Raw genomic sequence first — 26,104 nt, forward strand, 5'->3', positions numbered from 1 at the left:
GGAAGACATCGAAGCAATTCAGAGGCGGGCTGCTAGATTTACTACCGGTAGGTTCGACAACACCTAAGTGTCACGGAGTTGTTTCGGGAACTCAAATTGGAATCCCTGGAGAGAAGGCGACGTTCCTTTCGAGAAACACTATTGAGAAAATTTAGAGAACCGACACTTGAAGCTGATTGCCGAACGATTCTACTGCCGCCAACAGGACTACGAAGGTAAGATACGTGAAATTAGGACTCATGCGGAGGCATATAGACAGTCGACTTTCCCTCGCTCTATTTGCGAGCCGAATAGGAAAGAAAATGACCAGTAGTGGTACAGGATACCAGCCGCCACGCACTTGCGGATTATCTATGTAGGTGTAGGCTGTAGCTTCTCGCCGTATCATGCAGATGGCTGCCGATGGTTGTCTTCCAATCGCGTGAGTAACGAGAGTCATTAACGTATCGTACTTGATTATCAAAGGCTCTAACTACCCCTATAAGTGCATGACGCCTTAGTGATCATCTAATATCATGCTCTGTCTGACTGTATAGCCATCCGCGAAAGGAAAAAAACTTCTGAGGAGAAACCCAAGAGAGACATCGAAACGTCGATTTTTGAGAACATTTCTGAAGAGCGACACAATGTAATAAACCACGAATGTACACCTCAAATCTAATACACATTGTGCAATTGATTCCTGTCTTTTCTCGTCTGCGGCCGCTGTCTTTTTGTGTGATTTTGTTTCTTGTAAGGTATGGCCACATTTTAATTCATCCATTCGGTCCTAATCTGCTGGAAATGCAGGAGCAGATTCTTTATAAATTTCATCTCCTTCAGTATTAATTACCGATCGCGGGAAAGCGCCCAAAACAAGAATTTTATGACGTTGCAGGAACTAGTTAATCCGTTCGTATGCATCACACTCCACTGTTACGCTTTAAGAAGCCATGTTAACGAATTTGCCACTTGATTTGCGCATTTACGAGACATTTACCAACGTAAAAAAAGAGAATTTCTTTGATGTCAGTTACAGCTCTGTACCAGACGGGAATTTTCACGTTTTAAGTGTTTCACTCCGATCTCACTAGTACGATGCTGCATGAACAGATTGTGCCTCTCTATCACTGCACCCAGAAAGCATGGTCGGATGTCACTTTAGCTTCTTACACAGCATCTGCCGATATGAAAATGATTAGAACTGTTTCTGTGACAGGTAGAAAGGCCATCGGAGGACATTAACGTTGTACGTGTTTATTTTTGTTACCAAGGCAGTTCATATAAGGAGTGAACTGTGTCAGATGTTGAGTGACTATGATGTCGCGTATTCAGGTGAGCCAGCATTCAAAAATGGTTCAAATGGCTCTGAACACTATGGGACTTAACATCTGAGGTCAGCAGTCCCCTAGAACTTAGAACTACTTAAACCTAACTAATCTAAGGACATCACCAACATCCATGCCCGAGGCAGGATTCGAACCTGCGACCGTAGCAGTCCCGCAGGTCCAGAATGAAGCGCCTAGAACCGCTCGGCCACCACGGCCGGCGAGCCAGCATTGTCAGCACAGGACAGAGTTTGAAAGAAACCTCATCATGGCAGGTCTCGGTGGTGACAGTGGCCCCATGTTGGAACGTGAGGGCAGACTTACTCCCCGTTAGTATTCTGGACCATGTCTGACCACCACAATGGAGGATCGTAACCCCTTCACATCTGCACCTGCGATAAGAGGATAAGGAATGGATTCCCTGCAACGTTCTGAGTCATCCCCCACCATTCGTCGAACTCTAGCAGCAGCTGTACTAGGGAATTACCTTCCATTGTGTAGCCTGTTATTAACATTACAAATAGCTGCGTTTGGAGTGATGTCGTGAGCAGGAAGCATGGACTGCTGATGAACTGTGTCGTAATGTGTTCAGCAACGAGTCGCAGTTCTGCATTACCTCGAATGACTATCATCGGCGTACATATATGCGACTCGGGAGAGGTCCCATTCTTCCAATATTTTGGGGAGGCGCAGCGGTGTTAATCCTGGCTCAGTTACGTGGGGAGTCATTGAGTATGACTTTAGATCACGGCTGGTAGTAATATAGGAAACCCTGACATCCTCCATCCTCATGTGTGATCTCTCATCTGACAGTACAGTGCTGCCATTTTCAATAGGATAATGCTCGCTCACATTTGGCACGTGTATCTATGAACTCTCTAAGTGATTTGGTTGAAAATGGCTCTGAGCACTATGACTTAACATCTGAGGTCATAAGTCCCCTAGAACTTAGAACTACTTAAACCTAACTAACCTAAGGATATCACACACATCCATGCGCGAGGCAGGATTCAAACCTGCGAACGTAGCGGTCACGCGGTTCCAGACTGAAGTGCCTAGAACCGCTCGGCCACAACGACCGGCTCTAAGTGATTTGGAGCTACTCCCATGGACAGTGAGATTCTCAGATTGTCCCCGATAGGAGAATTGTGGGATCAGCTCGCACAAGAACTCCACCCCTGTGCCGGCATCCGGGATGTCAAGGACCATGTACAACTGTTGCGGGCCATCTTGCCTCAGGAGAGAATACAACGGCTTTTTAACATCCTTGCCAACCTTTTTGGCGCATACATCCAGGCCAGAAGAGAAGCAACGTCATACTGGTACGTGGGTTCATACGTCCAAGTTCCTTGTAAATTCGACTCGATTTTATTATCACTAAAATAACGTTACTCACTCTCTCTCTCTCTCTCTCTCTCTCTCTCTCTCTATATATATATATATATATATATATATATATATATATCTTCACCCAGGGAGTCTCAGTTCGTTTTCTCCTCCCTTTGTATGTTCTTCACTTTTTATGCGAATATTTAACAGGTGTAGACTTCATTATTCCAAACGTGCTCTATATACGAGAGAGAATGCTATTTAAAACATCGCAGTTCAGTATCAGAGAGGCTGTGTCTATAGATGGGAATTCGGAAGAAAGTGGGTTACACAGTAACACTTTATCGACATTTAAGTAAATAGACGGTGCAGTAACTAAATTCAGCAAATACACTGCTGGCCACCGTAAATGCAACACCAAGAAAGACAAGATGTAGCACAACAAAATTTATGTTGTAGATAACATGTTGACCAAGTATCAAATGATTACGTTTACAGACGTCTGTGACATGTGGTTCCTGCCAGAATCAGTAGCCAGAGTAGCCGCCATTGTTGGAGATCACCGCTGCCACACGTCTCGGCATTAAGTCAAAGAGACGTTGGATGTGTTCCTGGGGTACAGCAGCCCAAGCAGCTTCCACACGTTGCCAAAGATCATCTGGTGTGGCAGCTGGGGATGTAATCTGGGTCACTCGTTGAGCAACCATGGACCACATGTTTTCTATCGGCGAAAGATCCGGAGAGCGAGCCGGCCAGGGAAGCAATTCAATCTGGTTATTGACGAAGAACCTTTGGACAATGCGTGCCACTTGTGGTCGCGCATTATCCTTTTGAAATATGGCTGTGGCCGAGCCCTGAAGGTAAGGAAGGACAACTGGCTCCAGCACCTCGGATATGTAGCGCCGGCTATTTAAAGTACCGGCAATGCGTACTAGAGGCGTGCGAGAGTAATATCCAATACCGCCCCATACCATAATACCCGGTGCAAGACTAGTGTGGCGGTGCATAATGCAGATGTCCAGTATCATCTCTCCACGGTGTCTCCACACTCGAATCCGACCATCGTGGTGCTGCAGACAGAAGCGTGCCTCGTCAGTAAAGACAACGTCATTCCATTCTGCCGTCCACATCAGTCTGTCATCACACCATTGGCGACGGAGACGTCTGTGGTTCTGCGTCAATGGTAGACGAAGCAATGGACGTCTTGCGGACAGACCACTCTGCTGTAAACGGCGTCGAATGGTACGCGCAGACACTGGATGATGCGTTACAGACGCAATGTGCTGTGCTATGGTTCGGGATGTCACTGAGCGATCCGTCCCTGCCATGCGCACAATTTACCTATCAGCACGTGCAGTGGTGCACCGAGGTGAATGCGATCGACCACGTCGGTCCGTCGTACCCTCCTGCATCCAACGGTCACATATCCACATTACAGTTGTTTGGTTTCGTCCAACACGACTAGCGATTTCTCTGTATGATAATCCACAATCTCGGTAAGCCACTATCCTTCCTCTGTCGAACTCGGATACTTGATCAAACGATGTTCGCTGTTGTCTACGAGGCATAACTGATCGTCTTGTGAAACAACCACAATGTAAACACACGTGCCGAACGTACACTCGTCGAAATCGCCAAGTCTTAAATGGCGCTATGAGGTGGCGCCACAGGCGCGCGTGATGTGCGTCTGCGCTGAAATTCTAATCAGTTGCATATCTCATCGCTGCAAACCCATGGTGTAAATTTCACTTGATTCGGATGCTTCCTTCAGGGTGTTGCATTTACGGTGGCCAGCAGTGTACATATGAACTTTTTCAAGGAATTATTCCGGCATTCGCCGATACTACTAAACTGAAACCGCCAGAAATGTATCTTTGATTGCTTCACTGGAATTTAAATCATGTCCTTCCGGAGCACGAAACCAGCGTCTCATCCCTGTCGTGGTAGATAGATGTCGCTGTGGAATAAGCTGCACTTAGTTCTATGTTTTTAATATCGCTCATAGTACATGGTTGAATTTGCTTTTTGTGATGGACGCCCACATCAGCATAAGAGTAGTGAGTCAGAGTGTCGCTCCACAACAATTTTAGGACGAGTACACGTACACGGCCTTTGTTAGTGCGTAGACAGAACGCATACTCGTCTCTAAAGCCACCACTGTTACAAACGGGTGTAATCCCATACGCCCTCTCACACTTGCACCGCATAGGAAAGTTCGCATCGTTATAAGATACTAGTTTATCCAGTGATGAAGTAGGACTTCTGCACAGACTACACTATTCTGTTGCCCGTGCACTTGGAACATTATTTTTGGCGTATAGGTCGAGGGAGATAACGAGGAAAGGTCGCCAATTTGGCCCCATATTTTAAGGAGAAAAACAGTACACTTGTCAAATATAAGCCCCAGAAACCGATCCCGCGCAACAATTTGGGCCGTAATTCTGATACTAGGCAGTTATGACCTTCTGAAGAAACAGTTTTTAATACGAGCGCGCTCTCTTTATCACTCGCTCCGCCACATGCAGCATAATGCACGCGGGTGAAATACTATGCAGTGTAGCAAGTGGTTTGTGAAATACTGTTTTGACACAGGAAACATGTTTTATTCATTGTGTCAAAGTGTGCGGTTTCCAGTGTGTAGCTGCTGCCAGATATCTCTTTGCTTTGAACATCTTTATGCTGCAATTGAGCCGGCCAGAGAGGCCGAGCGGTTCTAGGCGCTACAGACTGCAACCGCGCGACCGCTACGGTCGCAGGTTCGAATCCTGCCTCGGGCGTGGATGTTTATGCTGTCCTTAGGTTATTTAGGTTTAAGTAGTTCTAAGTTATAGGGGACTGATGACCTCAGATGTTAAGTCCCATGGTGCTCAGAGCCATTTGAACCATTTTTTGCAGCGATTGACAAACGCTGGTAAATGAACGAAACTGATAGGTGTGCCATTAAAAAAAGAGCGAAGCGCCACTTATTTATTAATATCGCTGGTGTAAGTTATTTTCTTTGGGTTTTAAAGCTGTAATTGTTAAAGTGATGTACATTTGCAGGAGATTAGCTATTCTTAAATGTGATTGGAGTTGTTAAATTATAAATCGAAAATAATTAATTTCATTACACAACAATTCTTCAGGTGCTTAGGTTTATACAGTCTGATTTTGAGGCGTATGTGTAGCTGCAGAATATATTGTTAGAATAATATTGAACGTATATGGGTATCAGGCTGACGTATTATGTACTCGTATTACTTACTAGTTTTCGCGTAGAATAACATACAGTCTAGAAAATGATTTCAAAATACAGGGTTATTACAAATGATTGAAGCGATTTCACAGCTCTACAATAACTTTATTATTTGAGATATTTTCACAATGCTTTGCACACACATACAAAAACTCAAAAAGTTTTTTTAGGCATTCACAAATGTTCGATATGTGCCCCTTTACTGATTCGGCAGACATCACGCCGATAATCAAGTTCCTCCCACACTCGGCGCAGCATGTCCCCATCAATGAGTTCGAAAGCATCGTTGATGCGAGCTCGCAGTTCTGGCACGTTTCTTGGTAGAGGAGGTTTAAACACTGAATCTTTCACATAACCCCACAGAAAGAAATCGCATGGGGTTAAGTCGGGAGGGCGTGGAGGGCATGACATGAATTGCTGATCATGATCTCCACCACGACCGATCCATCGGTTTTCCAATCTCCTGTTTAAGAAATGTCGAACATCATGATGGAAGCGCGGTGGACCACCATCCTGTTGAATGATGAAGTCGGCGCTGTCGGTCTCCAGTTGTGGCATGAGCCAATTTTCCAGCATGTCCAGATACACGTGTCCTGTAACGTTTTTTTCGCAGAAGAAAAAGGGGCCGTAAACTTTAAACCGTGAGATTGCACAAAACACGTTAACTTTTGGTGAATTGCGAATTTGCTGCACGAATGCGTGAGGATTCTCTACCGCCCAGATTCGCACATTGTGTCTGTTCACATCACCATTAAGAAAAAATGTTGCTTCATCACTGAAAACAAGTTTCGCACTGAACGCATCCTCTTCCATGAGCTGTTGCAACCGCGCCGAAAATTCAAGCTTGACTTTGTCATCGGGTGTCAGGGCTTGTAGCAATTGTAAACGGTAAGGCTTCTGCTTTAGCCTTTTCTGTAAGATTTTCCAAACCGTCGGCTGTGGTACGTTTAGCTCCCTGCTTGCTTTATTCGTCGACTTCCGCGGGCTACGCGTGAAACTTGCCCGCACACGTTCAACTGTTTCTTCGCTCACTGCAGGCCGACCCGTTGATTTCCACTTACAGAGGCATCCAGAAGCTTTAAACTGCGCATACCATCGCCGAATGGAGTTAGCAGTTGGTGGATCTTTGTTGAACTTCGTCCTGAAGTGTCGTTGCACTTTTATGACTGACTGATGTGAGTGCATTTCAAGCACGACATACGCTTTCTCGGCTCCTGTCGCCATTTTCTCTCACTGCGCTCTCGAGCGCTCTGGCGGCAGAAACCTGAAGTGCGGCTTCAGCCGAACAAAACTTTATGTCAATGAATGGAGCTACAGTGAATTTATGAAATCGCTTCAATCATTTGTAATAGCCCTGTACTTTGGGCAAATGAGACCACTTCCCTTCTCCTCGTCCCTCGTCTTCAATATTCCCCGAACAGAAGGGCCCTGGTTGTCATCCGCTGTACGGTACTTCAAATGGTTCAAATGGCTCTGAGCACTGTGGGACTTAACATCTGAGGTCATCAGCCCCCTTGAACTTAGAACTACTTAAACCTAACTAACCTAAGGACATCACACACATCAATTCCCGAGGCAGGATTCGAACCTGCGACCGTAGCGGTCGTGCGGTTCCAGACTGAGGCGCCTAGAACCGCTGGGCCACACCGGCCGGCTACGGTACTTCGCGCTCGGGCATTAGGCCCCAGCGGTGCGCGTTAAATCTTAAAAACTGTAACTTCCAGAAGATCATAACTGCATACTATCATAGTTTGTGACCAAATTTTCGTGTGGTACCGAATGCTCAGGTTGATATCTTGCAAGTGTGTTTCTTGAAAGAGAGGCTACTGCAAATACATCTGTAAGGAGACAGTACATCGTGTGGTGTTGACTGAGTCATAGTGGACAATGTGGTGTATTTTTTAAATTTGTAGCAGCGACGTGGGTTCTCAAAGGGAACTATACGAGGTGATTTTCCTAAATAAGGTCAAACTTTAGAAATGATCCCTGAGAGCATATGGAGCAAAAAAGGTCATACGGACATATACGACCGATAGACGTGTACCCACTTGAAGGTGGAGATAAAAAATAGGTTACAGTAACTGGAAGCACCGAATGACGCCATACCAGGCAACTGGGAATTTTCTGTCTGCACAAGTGTTTCAGATCCTCTCATAAGTAACGATCGACAATAATCCGCACCCACAGGCTGACCCGGTGCCGATGGTTTGCTGTTACCATAACACGAGGATTCTCCGTATCCCCACAGCTGGCTGTTGTGAATGTGACGGAACCGCCCCTTGAAAAAGTAGCCGCATATGTGAAAAGGGCGTATCACAGAAATCCCAGCACGGAAGTGGTCTGCGAGACGAACCACCGACAATATCGTTGCCGAGATGGCAAGTCCGTAGGTAATGCAACCTACACGCATTGTTTGGGAAACGGAGAGTGGCAGTTGTGGGGGATGTTCTACACGGTCGTCTGGCTTACTCCATGCTGGTGAACCATCTGTCTGTTGTTGATACCGGAGTCATATTCTACAGCGTTCGACACCATTCGTCTCCACTTTCAAGTGGCTGTACCTCCCTTTGAACACATTTCCGACCCTATGTCCATCTGATATTTTTTGCTCCTTTATCATCTCAAGGATCGCCGGCCGCGGTGGCCGTGCGGTTCTAGGCGCTTCAGTCCGGAACCGCTCTGCTGCTACGGTCGCAGGTTCGAATCCTGCCTCGGGCATGGATGTGTGTGATGTCCTTAGGTTAGTTAGGTTTAAGTAGTTCTAATTTCTAAGGGACTGATGACCTCAGATGTTAAGTCCCATAGTGCTCGAAGCCAAATGAACCATTTCGTCTCAAGGTTCGCTTCCAGCAGTTTGTCCACATTTAGCAAAATCACCCAGTACATTTTTTCTTTGGTATTGGAGACAGCCTTCCAAGAGGTATTCAACAACGTCACATTTGTCGACCTTGATCAAATAGTAACAAGAAAAGAGCGCAACAAACCGCTGTCCCGACGTCAGGATGAGAAGTCCCACAAATGTCTGTCCTGTTGTATTAAACTTAACCAAACATGTAACTTACGTCGATTCGTGAGTTTATTAGTACGTGCTCAAAACGTTAAGGACTGATACAGCAGACGTTATAAATCAATTCCAGACAGACAATACTGCACGCTGCGTAACACAGGGACTTATCGCAGGACAGATCCGTGTTAAACATTCCATGTCTTCGAACAAAACTACATCAGGACTCTCTCGTCAATTTATGCAGATCACATGACATCTGTTTATTTTGAGGGCCAACTGTCAGTAACTGCAACAGGTGCTCAACAACTGCTCGTATTAAAAGTTATGCACAGTCTCGCTAAAATATTACGGCAGACTTGGAGGGGTTGTAGAGGGTGTCTTAAGGAACAAATCGAGGATAAGAACCTGTACCCAGAAACGTCGCCCAATGACGCTACAGAGCGTCAAAGTTGTAGGCGACGGCGCCTGCCTCTAGGTCATCCCTTCGGCGGCAAACGTCACTTTCTACGCTGGTGGACCGTAGGCGGAACGTCTCAAAATGTTGTCTGTTATTCAGTGACCGCAGCTGGTTGCTGTAATCGCCAGTGGAGAAGATGGAGCCAGCTGTTGCTTAGAAAGGCCTCATTTCCTGTGAATTTTATGCTCAATTGTCTCACTGGATGATGGTTGAGAGGTTCCATGCCCGCTTTTGAACGTCGCCTCTCATTTTCATCAATTTTATTCATGTTTTATGTCACTGCACGGTAGTAACAGACCGAATAAGGTTATTGTAATGAGAGTATTTCTACTGAGAGCTCAAAAAATACTTTTCACTTGATTTCTATACATGTTGGGTTAGTTCCCTGGGTGGCCTGTGCGAGGCAAGCATCAGAGGACGCGGCACGCGGCATTTCCGGTTGGGGGCTGCACTTCCCTGAATTCTGAGGGGTTCGTACAATAGGCTTAAGAACCTGGCGGAACGACTGACGTCGGTCGAGTTTCGCCTATTGTATGCAGGGTGAAACAAACTGCCATACGTTTGAGTGTCGCCGCAGTTTGTGTTTACCGTTCCGGCGCGTCCGGAACAAAGACTCCTGGCACCGAATGCGTTGTCCTCTTGATTCTGAGAAAACTTGTGGACCGTGCCCTGCCTGGCACCGGATGGCCGGTCGTCCAGGCATGTTGTTTTCGTAGCTGGTCAAACGGCAAGTTCAGTCCCTCAGCTGAATAGCAGAGGCATGATTGGCCAACTTAAAGTGAGGCTAGCTGACGTCATAAAGCCCTGCTCGAAATTGGAGGGAACGGTCGCTATTGGCGCGAATGATGTTCTGAGACAGTGTGGGGGAATTTTGGAAGCAGCACTGAATGCTGATTCGCGGTTTTCGAGGAGACTAGGGAGTAGAGCAATGTTGGCTTCGCTCGTGCATTGTGCAGGCAGGAGATTCGGGATCTGATCTTCCTCGGAGTCGGACTTTCTTGCGGCTTGGTCGCTCTTAGAATTCTCGGACAGCCTTCGAGGCCAGGGGTTGACACAGAGTTGCTGCACGGCAGAAGTCGGGTCCTACATCATCAGAACGCTGCCTACCGACGACGTGCTGCAGATTTCAGTACTGGTACAGTATTTTGTGGCTCCGGCAATGTAGGACCTTATCAATTTTATACTGAATCCCTCAGCAGCATGCGCGCTCGCTTTGCTACAAGTCCACCTTGCTTGTTTCTCCATGTGACCCCATTTGAGCTCTCACTACTAATTGCGATACTGCCATACAGTCGGAAGATTAATATTTGATTCATTAGAACCTCCAGTCATTATCGTCAATCTATTGCATCACCCAGAGTAGGAGTCCCTTGTTCTCGGGCCAACTCTTGCTCTCATAATAGTTCAGTATACCCTATCCTTTAACCTACTGTTTGTGTCGACATTCATGTGCATTTATGTCCTTATGTATAATAAATCTTATTGTAATATTTAATCTGCTTATCATTTCGTAGATATATCCAGAATCCCATTTCCTGTTGTGTATTATGATACTCTTTTTTTCTGAGTAGATTGCGATTTTTATCAAATTATTGTGAGTGTACACTCCTTATTTTTACCAACTAGCAGGGTCCACCATCATTTTCTTCCGTTAGCGTTGTGCGCATAATTAATTAGGTGGTAGATAAGGAGGGGGTCGAGTGCATGCTCGTTCTCATGCAAAATTCGTCTGAATTAAAGAGGTACAAACTCTTCTCCACCCCGGCACCTCGCATGGTATCGGACACTGGTTTCCATCTGTAGCTTATGTTTCTCCTGGAACCCACTAAAATCTCCAATTTTTTTCGGTACACAGGAAAAAAATAAGCTGCAGATGCAAACCCCTGTCCGAAACCGTCATTCAGCAAGGCGACAGAGCGTTGCATTCATAGGAGATAAGCCCTGTCTATGCAGCAGCTATCTCCATCTTCTCCACTGGCTTTGGGGCAACCAGTCGCGATTAAAAAATGACAAACAACATTGCGAGACGCCCTGACTACGTTCCCTGAACGTACGAAGCCACGTTTAGTGCCGAAGGAGTGTCCTAGTGACAAGTGCCGGCGGCTATAACTTCGATGCTCTGTGGCGACATTCGATTATGTTTCTGCCGGCCGGTGTGGCCGTGCGGTTCTAGGCGCGTCAGTCTGGAACCGCGTGACCGTTACGGTCGCAGGTTCGAATCCTGCCTCGGGCATGGATGTGTGTGATGTCCTTAGGTTAGTTAGGTTTAAGTAGTTCTAAGTTCTAGGGGACTAATGACCACAGGTGTTGAGTCCCATAGTGCTCAGAGCCATTTGATTATGTTTCTGGACACGGGTTCCTATCCTCGCAATGTTCCTCAAGACACCCTCTACAACCTCTCAAAGTTTGTCGCAACGTTTCTGGGACTGCCTGTATAATGTCTTGACAGAAAATGTCAGTCGAATGTTTTCCCTCAGGTGCCTTGGAACCATGTAAAACTAGTTAATTCACAGAACGCTGATAAAAGAAATTATAAAGAAACCGAAAAGCACTAAAACAAGATAGCTGTGTTACTGCATAAAAACACATAAAACGTGACAACAGAAGGGTCTATACTGCAGAGAGGAAAAATTGTTCAAATGGCTCTGAGCAATATGGGACTTAACATCAGTCCCCTTGAACTTAGAACTACTTAAACCTAACTAACCTAAGGATATCACACACATCCATGCTCGAGGCAGGATTCGAACCTGCGACCGCAGCGGTCGCGCGATTCCAGACTGAAGCGTCTAGAACCACTCGGCCACGCCGGCCGGCTGCAGCGAGGAGCTTCCGCATTGGGTAAGAGAAGTGTGCCACAATAAATTCCTTAAATTTGGTTGCAAAAATATGGGGTTTTACTCCTCACCTTTTTTCAGGTCTGCTAGAGGCCTACTAAAAACAGTACCTGCAGAATAGAATGATTAAGAGAATGTTATTCAACAGCTATTCGTTTTTTGGTCTGGTGATGAAAGAGTGAACGCTGCTGCTTCAGAAAAGAGAGCATCCTATAAAAACAACTACATTATATAGGGACAGTCTCAGAAATCTGCACCGTAGATTCAAAAAGTTCCGGAACTGATTTTATTCCTGGCGTATACGCGACGTCAGAGCAGTAACTACGGTGGCAGCTGGAACTAGCAACTGTAAACAACAGATGTGCATTTGACATCCCACTGTCAGCAGGCATTGTTAACTAGTAGACGTTCAAAAAAAATGGTTCAAATGGCTCTGAGCACTATGGGACTTAACATCTATGGTCATCAGTCCCCTAGAACTTAGAACTACTTAAACCTAAATAACCTAAGGACATCACACACATCCATGCCCGAGGCAGGATTCGAACCTGCGACCGTAGCAGTCGCGCGGCTCCGGACCGAGCGCCTAGAACCGCTAGACCACCGTGGCCGACCCTAGTAGACGTGCAGCTGTAGTTTTGCAGTGTTGTTGTTGTCGTCACAAATCACAGTGAAGCAACAGCTGTAAATGAAGTGTGCAAGATATTCCCCGAAACTAATGCATGCTCTCGCGGCGACAGCCATTAATAAAATATTCTCGGGTTTCAAGCCACGCCGCCGCCGTGGCCGAGCGGTTCTAGGCGCTCCAGTCCGGAAGCGCGCGACTGCAACGGTCGCAGGTTCGAATCCTGCCTCGGGTATGGATGTGTGTTATGTCCTTAGTTTAGATAGGTTTAAGTAGTTCTAAGTTCTAGGAGACTGATGACCGCAGATGTTAAGTCCCATGGTGCTCAGAGCCATTTGAACCATTTTCAAGCCACGTCAAGTGGTCAACCGCATGACACACCTTGAAACTCGAGAATATTTTATTAATTGGCCAGAATGTTTTCAAGAAAAGCAAATTTGTTCCCGCACGTCTTCACTCCCGAACAAAATCGAGACGTGGACGCCTGCTGCGACTTGATTGAAATTCAAAAACGCGGAAACTGGTGATGAGACTTGGTATTATCAATACGAAACTACCAAAAAACGAAAAAGTGCAGAAATACGCATGAAGCGTCAGCACTTTAACATCATAACCGAGACTGAATCGAATAAGGCGCGCCAGTTGAACAAAATTCCAATGATGGCCTTTCGTGATAGTTTCACGTGGTTGTATGAAGGTTCTGTGTGTTGTACTCAGGGGCGAGGAGACTATGTAGAACACCTGAAGCATTACAACCACCATTTTAACTTTTCTCCATTTTTAATTATTTCAGTCTCGAAAGTTTGACTGGCGCGGTATATAGCTTACGTATCCGGTAAATTTATACAAGGAGACTTTGGCATCTGTAGAATATTAATTTTGTCGTTATAAGAAAAAGATGCTTTTAGTTCCAGAAGCTCTACCTGCTTACGGTCCTGAAACTTAATAGAAAATTCTAAAAGATACAGCAGTTACTAACATTTAATTTAATGGAGTTATGGTATGTCTTTGGTCCAGAATAGCATCTGCGTAATGAAAGTCAATGATGTAACTCGCTTGTAGTTCCGATAAGAAACAACGAAGTAAAAATGCAATGAATATGCAGATTTTTGGCCGGCCGCGGTGGTCTCGCGGTTCTAGGCGCGCAGTCCGGAACCGTGCGACTGCTACGGTCGCAGGTTCGAATCCTGCCTCGGGCATGGATGTGTGTGATGTCCTTAGGTTAGTTAGGTTTAAGTAGTTCTAAGTTCTAGGGGACTGATGACCACAGCAGTTGCGTCCCATAGTGCTCAGAGCCATTTTTTGCAGATTTTTGTGCTCATGTCACGGCCGTTTACGGCACACCCCAGGACAACTTGAGGCACCGAGGCGAGCAGTACGTGATGTTTGCACCACTCTCAACTGGCCGCAACAACAACAGAAATGTCTCTCCCCCCACCTTGCTCAACGTATTTTTAATTCGTAGGCTCTTGTCAGATTTACAAAGGAGTTATATCGTTGAATTTGTCTCTTAAAAGTCGTCTATTCTGGCACAGGAGAAAGTCTACCATCCGTTTAAAAAACGTTATTGACCTTCGTATTTTTTTAGAATATATTCAAGTGATGAGTTTTTCTCGGGTTATCAGCCAAGTGGAGACGTCGTCTGTGTCAACGTTTCGATCTTCGCCAGAAGATGATGGGTACGAAACTCATCGAAACGTTGCGACAGGACGACGCCACTACTCGGCTGATAACCCGAGAAGAGTTCATCAGTGGAATACGCCGAGAAAGACTGCAGTCGCATATATATTCAAGTGATTTTTCGTAGGGTAAGTAGATAGGGGTTCTGGAACTATACAACCTTTTCAGCACTATTTTCTTGTCACGTCAAAAATTGCCGTAGTTCTTGCAGATGTCAAAGTTTAATGGGACACTGTTAACGGGAAGCAACATATGTATGCCGACAAACTTCTAGGGACTCTAGACTACGTCTTCAGGAACAAATTATGGAAGGAACGCATTTCCGGAATCATCGTTTAATGACGTTACAGAGCGACGAATTACAATAGAAAATGGGCGCCACTACGGCAGTTCTTCGGCAGGAAACGTGAGTTGTAACTACGACGTCTCTACCGTTAGTGCGCTTGGCGGCCACCATAGTTTTCTTTGTGACAGATGTGGATACGTCAGAGGCCATCTGACATCCTCGGGTCCACTGAGACGGAACTGAAGCTCCGATCCGTCAGCGTTATATTTCAGGGTCGCTGTCGGCATGGTGGCCTAGCAGCAAGCGTCAACCTTTGCAAATTCGACTTCCGTACAGTCGATGGATGGCGTTGCTCAATTTGTCCCTCGGTATACGCTCTATAATCCCTCGAAGTTTGTCTGCATACTTTTTGTACGATATTCATTCTGTAAGGCGTATGCTTCGCCGGCGATGGGCGAAGCATGACAGAATCTCTGACCAGAGAGTAGTTTATTGTTAGTTGTTGCTTGTCGCGAGTCTTTAATAGCGAGTCGACAGTAGTCTTCAGTCCGTGCTAGTAGTCGGTCGGCTTTAGTAGCGAGTGGACAGTTGTAGTCTGCGGGAGTCGGCATGCGTCGGCTGTGTGCTCTGCTCGCGACTCTGGTCAGGACTCTGGACGATGAGTATTGTTGCAGAAGGTAAAGAAGCAGCCTTGCGCATAATTAATAATGTACGTTAATTGTAATTTAATTTGTTCAGAAAGAAATGCCCAAATAATAATTTTTATAATATAAAGCAACTCTTTTAAAGAAAAACATTCATTTCAATTTAAAGAATTTCCAATGCACTATCATTCCTTCCAAGAATAAAAAAAAAAATATACGCCAGCATTGCACGAAGCTGTGTCGAAAAATGACTAATTAAGAGCAGATATAATTGCAGTTTTATTGAGGTAAGAATTTTTGCTTGTTTTATTCAGAATACAGGGCCGAAGGTCAGCGCTGCTGTCCTTATAAAATTTACCAGATTATTATTTCTGTTGGGATGTTACATTTCGTTCATGGTTCATTATTTAATTAATATTATTGTGTGGTTTATGGTCTATTTGCATTCTTTAATTTTTGCTGGGAGGTTACAATTCTGCGACTAGATACATACTTTTTTTCACAGTTCTCTTGATCACGTATTTTGTGGATGGTAATCCAAGTACGAACTGCTCAGATTAGAAAGGGTATAAGACAGGAATGTAGTGTTCCGCTCATCCTACTGAATCTGTGCATCAAATGTGCAATGGCACAGATGAAAGATACGTTCAGAACTGACATGAAAATTCATAGTAAAAGGATATTATTGTTAAGATTCACGCATGACATTGCTATCCTGAATGAAAGTGAGGAAGAATTACAAGACGCGTCGACTGGACTGAACAGTCTAACGAGAACACACTGTGCACTAAAACTAAACCGAATAAGGACGAAAATAACGTGTATCAGAAACGCAGTCGTCATTGAATCCAAATTAGACGAAAGTACGAAAGTAGAAAAACTGAAAGAATTCTGCTAGCTTGGAATCAAAATAACACATGAATAACACGTGGAAAACGTGTGGAGAACATCGAAGAAGACGGGACAGGATGATAGGATACGTAATACAGCAAAGTATAACACTTCCATGGTACTTGAGGGAACTATAGGGGGTGAAAACTGTAGGGGAAGATAGAGATTGGAGTATATCCAACAAATAATAGAGGTTGTTAAGTTACAGTGCTACACTGAGGTGAAGAGGTTGACACAGGAGAGGAATTCGTGGTGCCTTCACCAAATTAGTCAGAAGACCGATAGCTCAAAAAAATGGCAGTTCATAGATTTCAAGTTTTATGAGTTATTATCGGATCAGTATCTTCTTATGAAAGTAAAAGGTTAATTAGTTATCTATCACCAATAGTTTTTTTGATTTGAAGAGCCGAGCATGGACAGTAGATGACTATTTGATGTGTTACTTTGGTAAGAAAACACGGGTTCTGATGATGACTGATAACGATCGAAAAGGTATACCCCCGTGATACCACCAAATGAGATCATGACAATTGCGGATAACAGAGAGGAATATGGGAATAGCTGTCATGGACGCTATTATAATAGCAAAATAGCCACCGCTTGTTTTTATCGTTTTATATTTTACTACATACTGTGTTCACTTTAGTATGTGTAGCGTCATTTTCAGTTGTACAAAATTTTAATACGAACTATAGATAGATATCGCTACAAATTGTACTTCACAACCAGCACGTGTAGTGCAAGGTCTCACGTTGCACACCACATTAGGTAATTAGTACAGCAAAAATACACTAACAACAGGCCAGTTCAACAATTTATTTCATGTATATATGTACGAGCTGTACTCTTAGGTTCTTATGTTTCATTTTGTTATGGTCTGCATGCAGTCGTATAATGATAGGGATATGAAACCTGAAAATTTGTTTTCTGTTTTTTTATATATATTATGACATTTAAGTGTACACGCTTTAGTGTTTGATGTCATTTTACGGTTGTATAATAATGTGTACATACAATACTCCTGTCATTATGTTTCGTGCCTCCCCAAGACCATGTCCTCTAACCTAAAAAAACATTAGATTTTTGGACAACATGGTTGTGGAGTAACAGCGATTGATATAAAATTAACTTAGTATTAAGAAAACAGTCTTAATAAATAAATAAATAAACAACGCGATTAAGACTGTTTTCTTAATACTAAGTAAAATAAATATTTCTGATTGGCCCTACCCCTAACGAGGCACTTTATGACCTTTTTTTATTGCGTTAACTGTAATTTTTACCACAAGTTACAAAACGATATGTACATTACTTTCTTTACCGTTATACTTATGATAACTGCCTTTCTGTATAGGTTTTTTTTCCATTCGTTGCCTTCACTTGTGTAGGATATGCTGCCACCTGTTGGTCTTCTTGCGTGGCTGGAGAGCCACGGATGATCAGTTCCTATTCAATATGGTTCAGTACATTGTACTGTCTCTGGTAGACTCAGTATATTGTATGGTGTCTGTTTCCTTAATTGGTATGTATAACATCTGGCTATACCACATTTGTACAATCTGTTTGCAGCTGGTTTTGTAAAAATCTCTTTTCGAAATCTGATGACTATATTTTCGAAACGGGTCACTAACAAGAGCGGTCACAGAAATACCTGTGGCTATTTTATTCTTATCATAGCGTCCATAACAGCTATTCCCACACTCCTATCTGCACTGAAGCGCCAAAGAAACTGGTATAGGCATGTGTGTTCAAATACAGAGATATGTAAATAGACAGAATACGGCGCTGCGGTCGACAACGCCTATATAAGACAACAAGTGTTTGACGCACTTCTTAGTTACATACTACAGTGGCAGGTTATCAAGACTTAGGTGAGTTAGAACATTGTACTATGGTTGGCGCACGAGCGCACATTTAAATGAGACATATAGTTACTAAAAAACGTGTCTCTGAATATCAGCCATCTCCGAGGTAGCAATGAAGAGGAGATTTTCCCGTACGATCATTTCACGAGTGTACCGTAAATATCAGGAATCTGGTAAAACATCAAATCTCCGACATCCCTGAGGCCGGAAAAAGATCCTGCAAGAACGGGACCAATAACGACTGAAGAGAATGGTGAAACGTGACAGAAGTGCTACCCTTACTTATATTGCTGCAGATTTTAATGCTGGGTCATCAACAAGTGTAAGCGTGCGAATCATTCAACGAAACATCATCGATATGGGTTTTCGGAGCCCATGATGACTGCACGATACAAAGGTTTTCGCCTCGACTGGGTCCGTCAGCCCCACATTGGTCTGTTGATGACTGGAAACATGTTGCTTGGTCGGATGAGTATCGTTTCAAATTGTATCGAGCGGATGGACGTGTCCATTTATCCATGGACCCTGCATGTCAAAAAAATGGCTCTGAGCACTATGAGACTTAACTGCTGAATTCATCAGTCCCCTAGAACTACTTAAACCTAACCAACCTAAGTACAACACACACATCCATGCCCGAGGCAGGATTCGAACATGCGACCGTAGCGGTCGCGCGGTTCCAGACTGTAGCGCCTAGAACCGCTCGGCCACTTCGGCCAGCCCTGCATGTCAGCAGGGGACTATTCAAACTGGTGGAGGCTCTGTAATGGTGTGGGGTGTGTGCAGTTCGAGTGATATGGGACCCCTGATACGTCTAGATACGACTCTGACAGGTGACACGTACGTAACCATCCTGTCTGATCACCCGCATCCATTCATGTCCATTGTGCATCCCCACGGACTTCGGCAATTCCAGCAGGACAATGCGACACCCGAAACGTCCAGAATTGCTACAGGGCAGGGAATCCAGGAACACTCTTCTGAGCTTAAACACTTTCGCTGGCCACCAAACTCCCAGTCAGTAACACTTTTGAGCATATCTGGGACACCTTGCACGCCTTGCAAGGTGCTGTTCAGAAGAGATCTCCACCCCCCACCCCACCCCCCGTACTCTTACAACTTCAGAAATTAGTAGAGTCCATGCTACATAGTGTTGTGGCATTTCTGCGTACTCGCGGGGGCCCTGCATGATATTAGGCAGTTGTACCAGTTTCCTTGGCTCTTCAGTGTGTTTCTCTTAGACAGGGGTCTCGAAACTTTTTAGTCCGCGAGGCACATTGACTCTTCCACGAAGTCATAAGGGCCAAGATCTACCTAGTGGGATTAAAGCACCCTAGCACTCCATGATCACTGTAATGTAAGGCTAAAGGAAAGATGAAATCGCAGAAATCTAAGGTTGTGGGAATAGCGCCTGAAACGAACTACGATTTTTATTTAATTACATAATTTTCATTGGTGGACGTACCCGACCGAAATTCTGGCGTATTTTATTCTGTCGAATTTCACCGACAAAAAAGTATGTCACTGCATATTGTAACGGAACATATTAAAGACTTTACTTTAATGAAGTATGCGATACCCTCCAAATTCAACCAGATTATCGAGTATTTATGATTATAGAAAAGTTATTGTGTATGTTAACAATGATTGCACAACATGTCTCCATAAACAGTCGACCCATTAAATTATACTGAATAACTGACCCACACAAAAGTTAATATCATTTGATCACTGATACAGCAAATGTCATCATGTAAAAACACTATGTTTTTCTTAAATAATTAATATGAAGTACGAAAAATAGTGGCCAACTTAGGTATTTTGGATCTCCTTAAATAAAAATCAGCCAGTGAAACCTATTTGTTCACTAGGAGCGTTTTCACTCAGTATTCATGTAATCAATCCTATTTTAGACGAAAACCAATGTAAATCTTAATAATTCATGTTACTTACTTATTTATGCAAATTAGAGAAGTCAATTGACAAACTTCTAAATAACGGCCTTTTTGTAACAGAGAATTATTCTGTCAAGTCAACAAATCTGTCTGTCATTTTCATAACAAGTTAAATTATGTCACTCGATGCAAATTAATAACTTATCTGCACAAATTATGATAACAGATGTACATGTGACTTATAAACTGTATGTCTTTTTAGTAGTTCTTTGACAATGTTATAAATACAAGCAGCAAGAAGGGTCGGGGGGGGGGGGGCGCAGTCGGAACGTCACTTTGGTAAAGTGTGTTTGTGTGTTATTGTTTCAGGTGGATAAACAATGCAAAGAACTTGTAAAGGAAGTACTACTTTGTGTTGTGTCATGGTCTTTGGTGGACAGTGGAGTTAAGATGGCCACCAGAGTAATAAATATTTGAAGTTTGCATATTTGTTGGTTTCGCTCGTTCTTTATCATCAAAAGCACATAAAAAACAGGGGACCTCATGTTTTTAACCCTAGACAACCAGATTTAGAGCCAGCATCAGCATCGAGACACAGCAGCGATCCAGCATGCAGCAGCGATTACCACAATGCATTTTAATGGTGCCAACCTAACATCAAGTGCTAACAAGCTCCGTAAATTGGAGTGAAATAGTGCGATTATAGCAATTAGGAATATCTACGACTAGGCGACCATTACAACATTCTTCACGAAAGCGTCCTGAAAAGTTAACGAAATCTCAAAATCATTGTTAGCAACACTATTACTGCAAGACGTAACAGAGGTAGAGTGTGTCAACTCATTGTTATTTCAAGCGGCGCAACAATAAGTTTAGTTATGTAGTCTTGTAGCGAGTAGCAGAGCCAACGTTGCGGTGTATTGGTCGCGATAGGCCTCGAAACTCAATTGTTGTCAGTATAGGTACCACCTCACAGATTTGGCGGGCCGGATACCGGGGATGTCCGGCCCGGCCCTCGCGGGCCGGTTTCGGCCCGCGGGTCGTAGTTTGGAGACCCCTGCTCTAAGAAAGTGTATCTGCTGAGAGGTTGCAAGAAAAGGACTACGTTGAAATATGTCAGGTAAGAAGCATTTCGTCAGGTCTCACCTGCGCTACGGCTTCCGTTGGTGCTGCCGGCACCAGGAGGGGGGCCAGCGACCTCGGCGACGATGGCCGCCTCCTCCAGCAGCGCAGACTCGGTGGAGCGCGCCGCCTCCTGGAACGGCCGGACGTCGAGGACGCGGGACAGCGTGAAGGCGACGACGGCGAAGCTGACGAGCACGAGGCAGCCGACGGCGGCGGCGGCCGCCAGCGCCGGGCAGCGCAAGCGGCGCGCCGGCTTGCGGGCCTCGGGCTGTCGCGCAGCTGCCAGCGGGTACATGGCGAAGGCGGAGGCGGTGGCGGAGGAGGCGGGGGCGGAAGCCGGACGAGGACTGCCCGCGCGAGGCGCGCCGCCCGCTGGTATAAGCGGCCCCCACCACAGTCTCGCCGAACGGCACATCGCGCCTCGCTGCTCCGCAGACGGAGCGACCTCCATTCCCAGAGCGCTACCATCACTTCCGGCCCGTTGTTAGGGTTCGCCTTGTTGCGCGCTCCCATGTCTGGCGGCTCCTTACCTCCGGGCGACCCACCTGCGGCGAAACCCGGCATTTCTGTAATAGGAGAATCGGAACTCTACCATCTGGTTTGAAACTTCCTGTGCTCTTGTGTTCCGTGCATCAAATGCTCAATGAGTATACAATCTATATAACACCAGGTGTGCATGCACCTAAGGTATCACACAGAACATACCACAACTACCAACAATCAAGCAGACAACTACTGAATATCATGTAGTGTCCTGACATGCAACACTCCAACTAATTTATCAACACAACAAACATACATAAAAACAAACTTTTTCAGATGAGAATAACTCGAGGTTCTACCGAGACCTGCCGGCCGGTGTGGCCGAGCGGTTCTAGGCGCCTTAGTTCGGTACCGCACTACTGCTTGGTCACAGGTTCGAATCCTGCCTCAGCCATGGATTTGTGTGATTTCCTTAGGTTAGTTAGGTTTAAGTAGTTCAAAGTTCTAGGGGACTGATGACCTCAGGTGTTAAGTACCATAGTGCTTAGAGCCATTTGAACCAACTAGAGAGAAACAAATTATATAGAACCGCTTTAAAAGTTGCTAAGAATTCAATTAGCTTAGAGAAATTTTTATTTATTATGTTCCTTATAACATTTAAAACAACGTTAAAAAACTGCTTACCAATAAGATTGTAATAATAAGAAATCTTTGCTGTTAGATTTAGAAACATCCGACCCACCTTACATTTCGAGGCGGTGGTTTATTCTGTACTGTTGATGAAATAAATAAATACACACATCAAAAAAAGTTTTGCATCACCTTGGATCCGAGAGTTCCGGAACCTGTACAGAAAATTGGAATAGAGATCAACATAAAAATCGTTTCCGCCCTTTTTATTGCTAATGAAAACCACACATTACTTATTGTACTACCACATAGAGGAACCTTCAGAGGTGATGGTCCAGATTGCTCTACACACCAGTACCCCTAATACCCAATATCACGTCCTCTTGCATTGATTCATGCCTTTATTCGTCGTGGCATACTATCCACAAGTTCATCAAGGCTCTGTTGTTCCAAATTGTCCCACTCCTCAACGGCGATTCGGCGTAGATCCCTCAGAGTGCTTGGTGGGTCACGTCGTCCATAAACAGACCTTTTCAATCTATCCCAGACATGTTCGACAGGTTTCATGTCTGGAGAACGTGCTGGCCACTCCAGTCGAGCGATGTCGTTATCAAATGGTTCAAATGGCTCTGAGTACTATGGGACTTAACATCTGAGGTCGTCAGTCCCCTAGAACTTAGAACTACTTAAACCTAACTAATCTAAGGACATCACACACATCCATACCCGAAGCAGGATTCGAACCTGCAACCGTAGCGGTCGCGCGGTTCCAGACGGAAGCGCCTATAACCGCTCAGCCACACCGGCCGGCGATGTCGTTATCCTGAAGGAAGACATTCACAAGATGTGCACGATGGGGGCGCGAATTGTCGTCCATGAAGACGAATACCTCGCCATATGCTGCCGATATGGTTGCACTATCGGTCGGATGATGGCATTCACGTATCGTACAGCAGTTACGGTGCCTTCCATGACCACCAGCGGCTTACGTCGGCCTCACATTATGCCACCCCAAAACAGCAGGGAACCTCCACCTTGCTGCACTCGCTGGACGGTGTGTCTACGACGTTCAGCATGACCGGGTTCCCTCCAAACACGTCTCCGGCGATTGTCTGGTTGAAGTCATATGCGACTGTCATCTGCGAAGAGAACATGATGCCAATCCTGAGCGGTGCATTCGGCATGTTGTTGGGCCCATCTGTACCGCGTTACTTGGCGTCGTGGTTGCAAAGCTGGACTTCTCCGTGGACGTCGGGAATTAAGTTGCGCATCAACTACTGCGCACAGTTTGAGTCGTAACACGACGTCCTCAGGCTACACGAAAATCATTATTCAACATGGTGGTGGTGTTGTCAGGATTCCTCCGAGCCATAATCCATAGGTAACGGTCATCCACTGCAGTAGTAGCCCTTGGGCGGCCTGAGCGAGGCATGTCATCGACAGTTCCTGTCTCTCTGTATCTCCTCCATGTCCGAACAACATCGCTTTCGTTCACTCCGGGACGCCTGGACACTTCCCTTGTTGAGAGCCCATCCTGGCACAAAGTAACAATGCGGACGCGATTAAACCGTGGTATTGACCGTCTAGGCACGGTTCAACTACAGACAACACGAGCCGTGTACCTCCTTCCTCGTGGAATGACTGGAACTGATCGGCTGTCGAAGCCCCTCCGTCTAATAGACTCTGTTCACGCGTGATTGTTTACATCTTTGGGTGGGTTTAGTGACATCTCTGAACAGTCGAAGGGACTGTGTCTGTGATACAATATCCAAAGTCAACGTCTATCTTCAGGAGTTGTCGGAACCGGGGTGATGCAAAACTTTATTTGGATGTGTGTATAATGAAATAATAAGCAATCAGTTGGATAGAAAAATTTTATTTCTCGACCGGTTTCGGTCACTTAGCGCCTTTCTTAAGAAGGATGTGCCTATCGTATTATTGACACTCGCAAATAATGCGATAGGCATGTCCTGCTGAAGAAGAGCACAAAGGTCCGAAAGCGGTCCAGAAATTAAATTTCTTATATGCAACTGGTTGGTTATTATTTCATTATATACGACTATAGTTGCTGAAGATGGACAAAATACTAAACAAATAAATACTTCTGTCAGATTAAAACTGTTTGTGGGACGGGGCTTCGAACTAAGGCAAGTGCTATATCGCTGGGCTACCCGAGCACGACTCACAAACCGTCTTCACAGCCAACTGCAGACAGTCTTAGCTCCTACCTTGCAAACTTTACGGAAGTTCTCCTGCGAAGTTTAAGGGACTAGCACTCTTGCAAAAAAGATACTGCAGAGTCGTGGCCTGGCCACAGTCTGGAGGATGTTTCCAGAATGAATTTTCACTCTGTAGTGGAGCTTCCCCGCGAAAATCAAAGGTCGCAGGATCGAGTCCTGGTGTGGCACACACTTTCAATCTGCCACGAAGTTTCACGTCGCCGCACATTCCGCAAAGAGAAAATTCATTCTGGATACCTTTTGGTTTTTGTTAGGAATGCAGTATTCATAGGCGTCGGTGAGGCTGGATGAGGGCGGGCAGCATGAGGCATTTGGTCTCTCCTGGAAAGTGAATACTGTCTCTTTATTCATTACAGAATTCCCTCGAATTTCTTGCATCATTGTCAGCAACTCCACGAAACCGCCAACCGCGAGTAGAAATGCAGCGGCTTCAGTAATCACTATATAAGGTGGTTCCATGATGATGTTACAGAGTTTCAGGAATGATGGGTAACGGTGAAATAGGGGACCCTGTTCCGGAAATGACCGAATCGAGAGGAGGTAGTAAGGATAAAAAAAATTAAGTGTCCTGTAAACTTTGTCTTTGAAGTGCATACCTTAAGACCTATGAGCACATGTTCAGGAGAAGAGATGTGTTTCGCCGTAGCAAAGATGAAAAACTGCTCATTGATCTTAACGTATGTACTTTTTCCTCTGAGTCATCAGTCTTCTGACTGATCTGATGCGGCCCACCACGAATTCCTTTCCTGTGCCAGCCTCTTCATCTCAGAGCAGCACTTGCAATCTACGTCCCGTCCACAATTATTAGCTGTATGTATTCCAATCTCAAACCCCACCCCCCCACCCCATAACCCATGGGGAGGCTTGCATGCCTCAACGATACATATAGCCGTACCGTAGGTGCAACCACAATGGAGGGGTATCTGTTGAGAGGCCAGACAAACGTGTGGTTCCTGAAGAGGGGCAGCAGCCTTTTCAGTAGTTGCAGGGGCAACAGTCTGGATGACTGACTGATCTGGTCTTGTAACACTAACCACAACGGCCTTGCTGTGCTGGTACTGCGAACGGCTGAAAGCAAGGGGAAACTACAGCCGTCATTTTTCCCGAGGGCATGCAGCTTTACTGATAATGGCGTCCTCTTGGGTAAAATATTCTGCAGGTAAAATAGTCCCCCATTCGGATCTCCGAGCGGGGACTACTCAGGAGGGCGTTGTTATTAGGAGAAAGAAAACTGGCGTTCTACGCATCGGAGCGTGGAATGTCAGATCCCTTAATCTGGCAGTAGGTTAGAAAATATAAAAATGGAAATGAATAGGTTAAAGTTACATATAGTGGGAATTAGTGAAGTTCGGTGGCAGGAGGAACAAGACTTCTGGTCAGGTGAATACAGGGTTATAAATACAAAAACAAATAGGGGTAATGCAGGAGTAGGTTTAATAATGAATAAAATAATATGAATGCGGGTAAGCTACTACAAACAGCATAGTGAACGCATTATTGTGGCCAAGATAGATACGAAGCCCACGCCTACCACAGTAGTACAAGTTTATATGCCAACTAGTTCTGCA

General features: G+C 45.1%; 1 protein-coding gene across 1 annotated transcript in view; it reads right to left on the minus strand.

The window, feature by feature from the left end:
- The window catches only part of LOC126260423 (translation initiation factor IF-2-like), a 40,757-nt gene extending 19,159 nt beyond the window's left edge, over positions 1–21,598 (minus strand). The window contains exon 1 of the mRNA XM_049957752.1: positions 21,205–21,598. Coding sequence (XP_049813709.1) covers positions 21,205–21,598 — 394 coding nt within the window. The remainder of the gene's footprint in view (positions 1–21,204) is intronic.
- Between the last annotated feature and the right edge of the window lie 4,506 nt (positions 21,599–26,104).

Source organism: Schistocerca nitens, chromosome 5 (assembly GCF_023898315.1).
Source record: "Schistocerca nitens isolate TAMUIC-IGC-003100 chromosome 5, iqSchNite1.1, whole genome shotgun sequence".
NCBI classification, from domain to species: Eukaryota; Metazoa; Arthropoda; class Insecta; order Orthoptera; family Acrididae; genus Schistocerca; species Schistocerca nitens.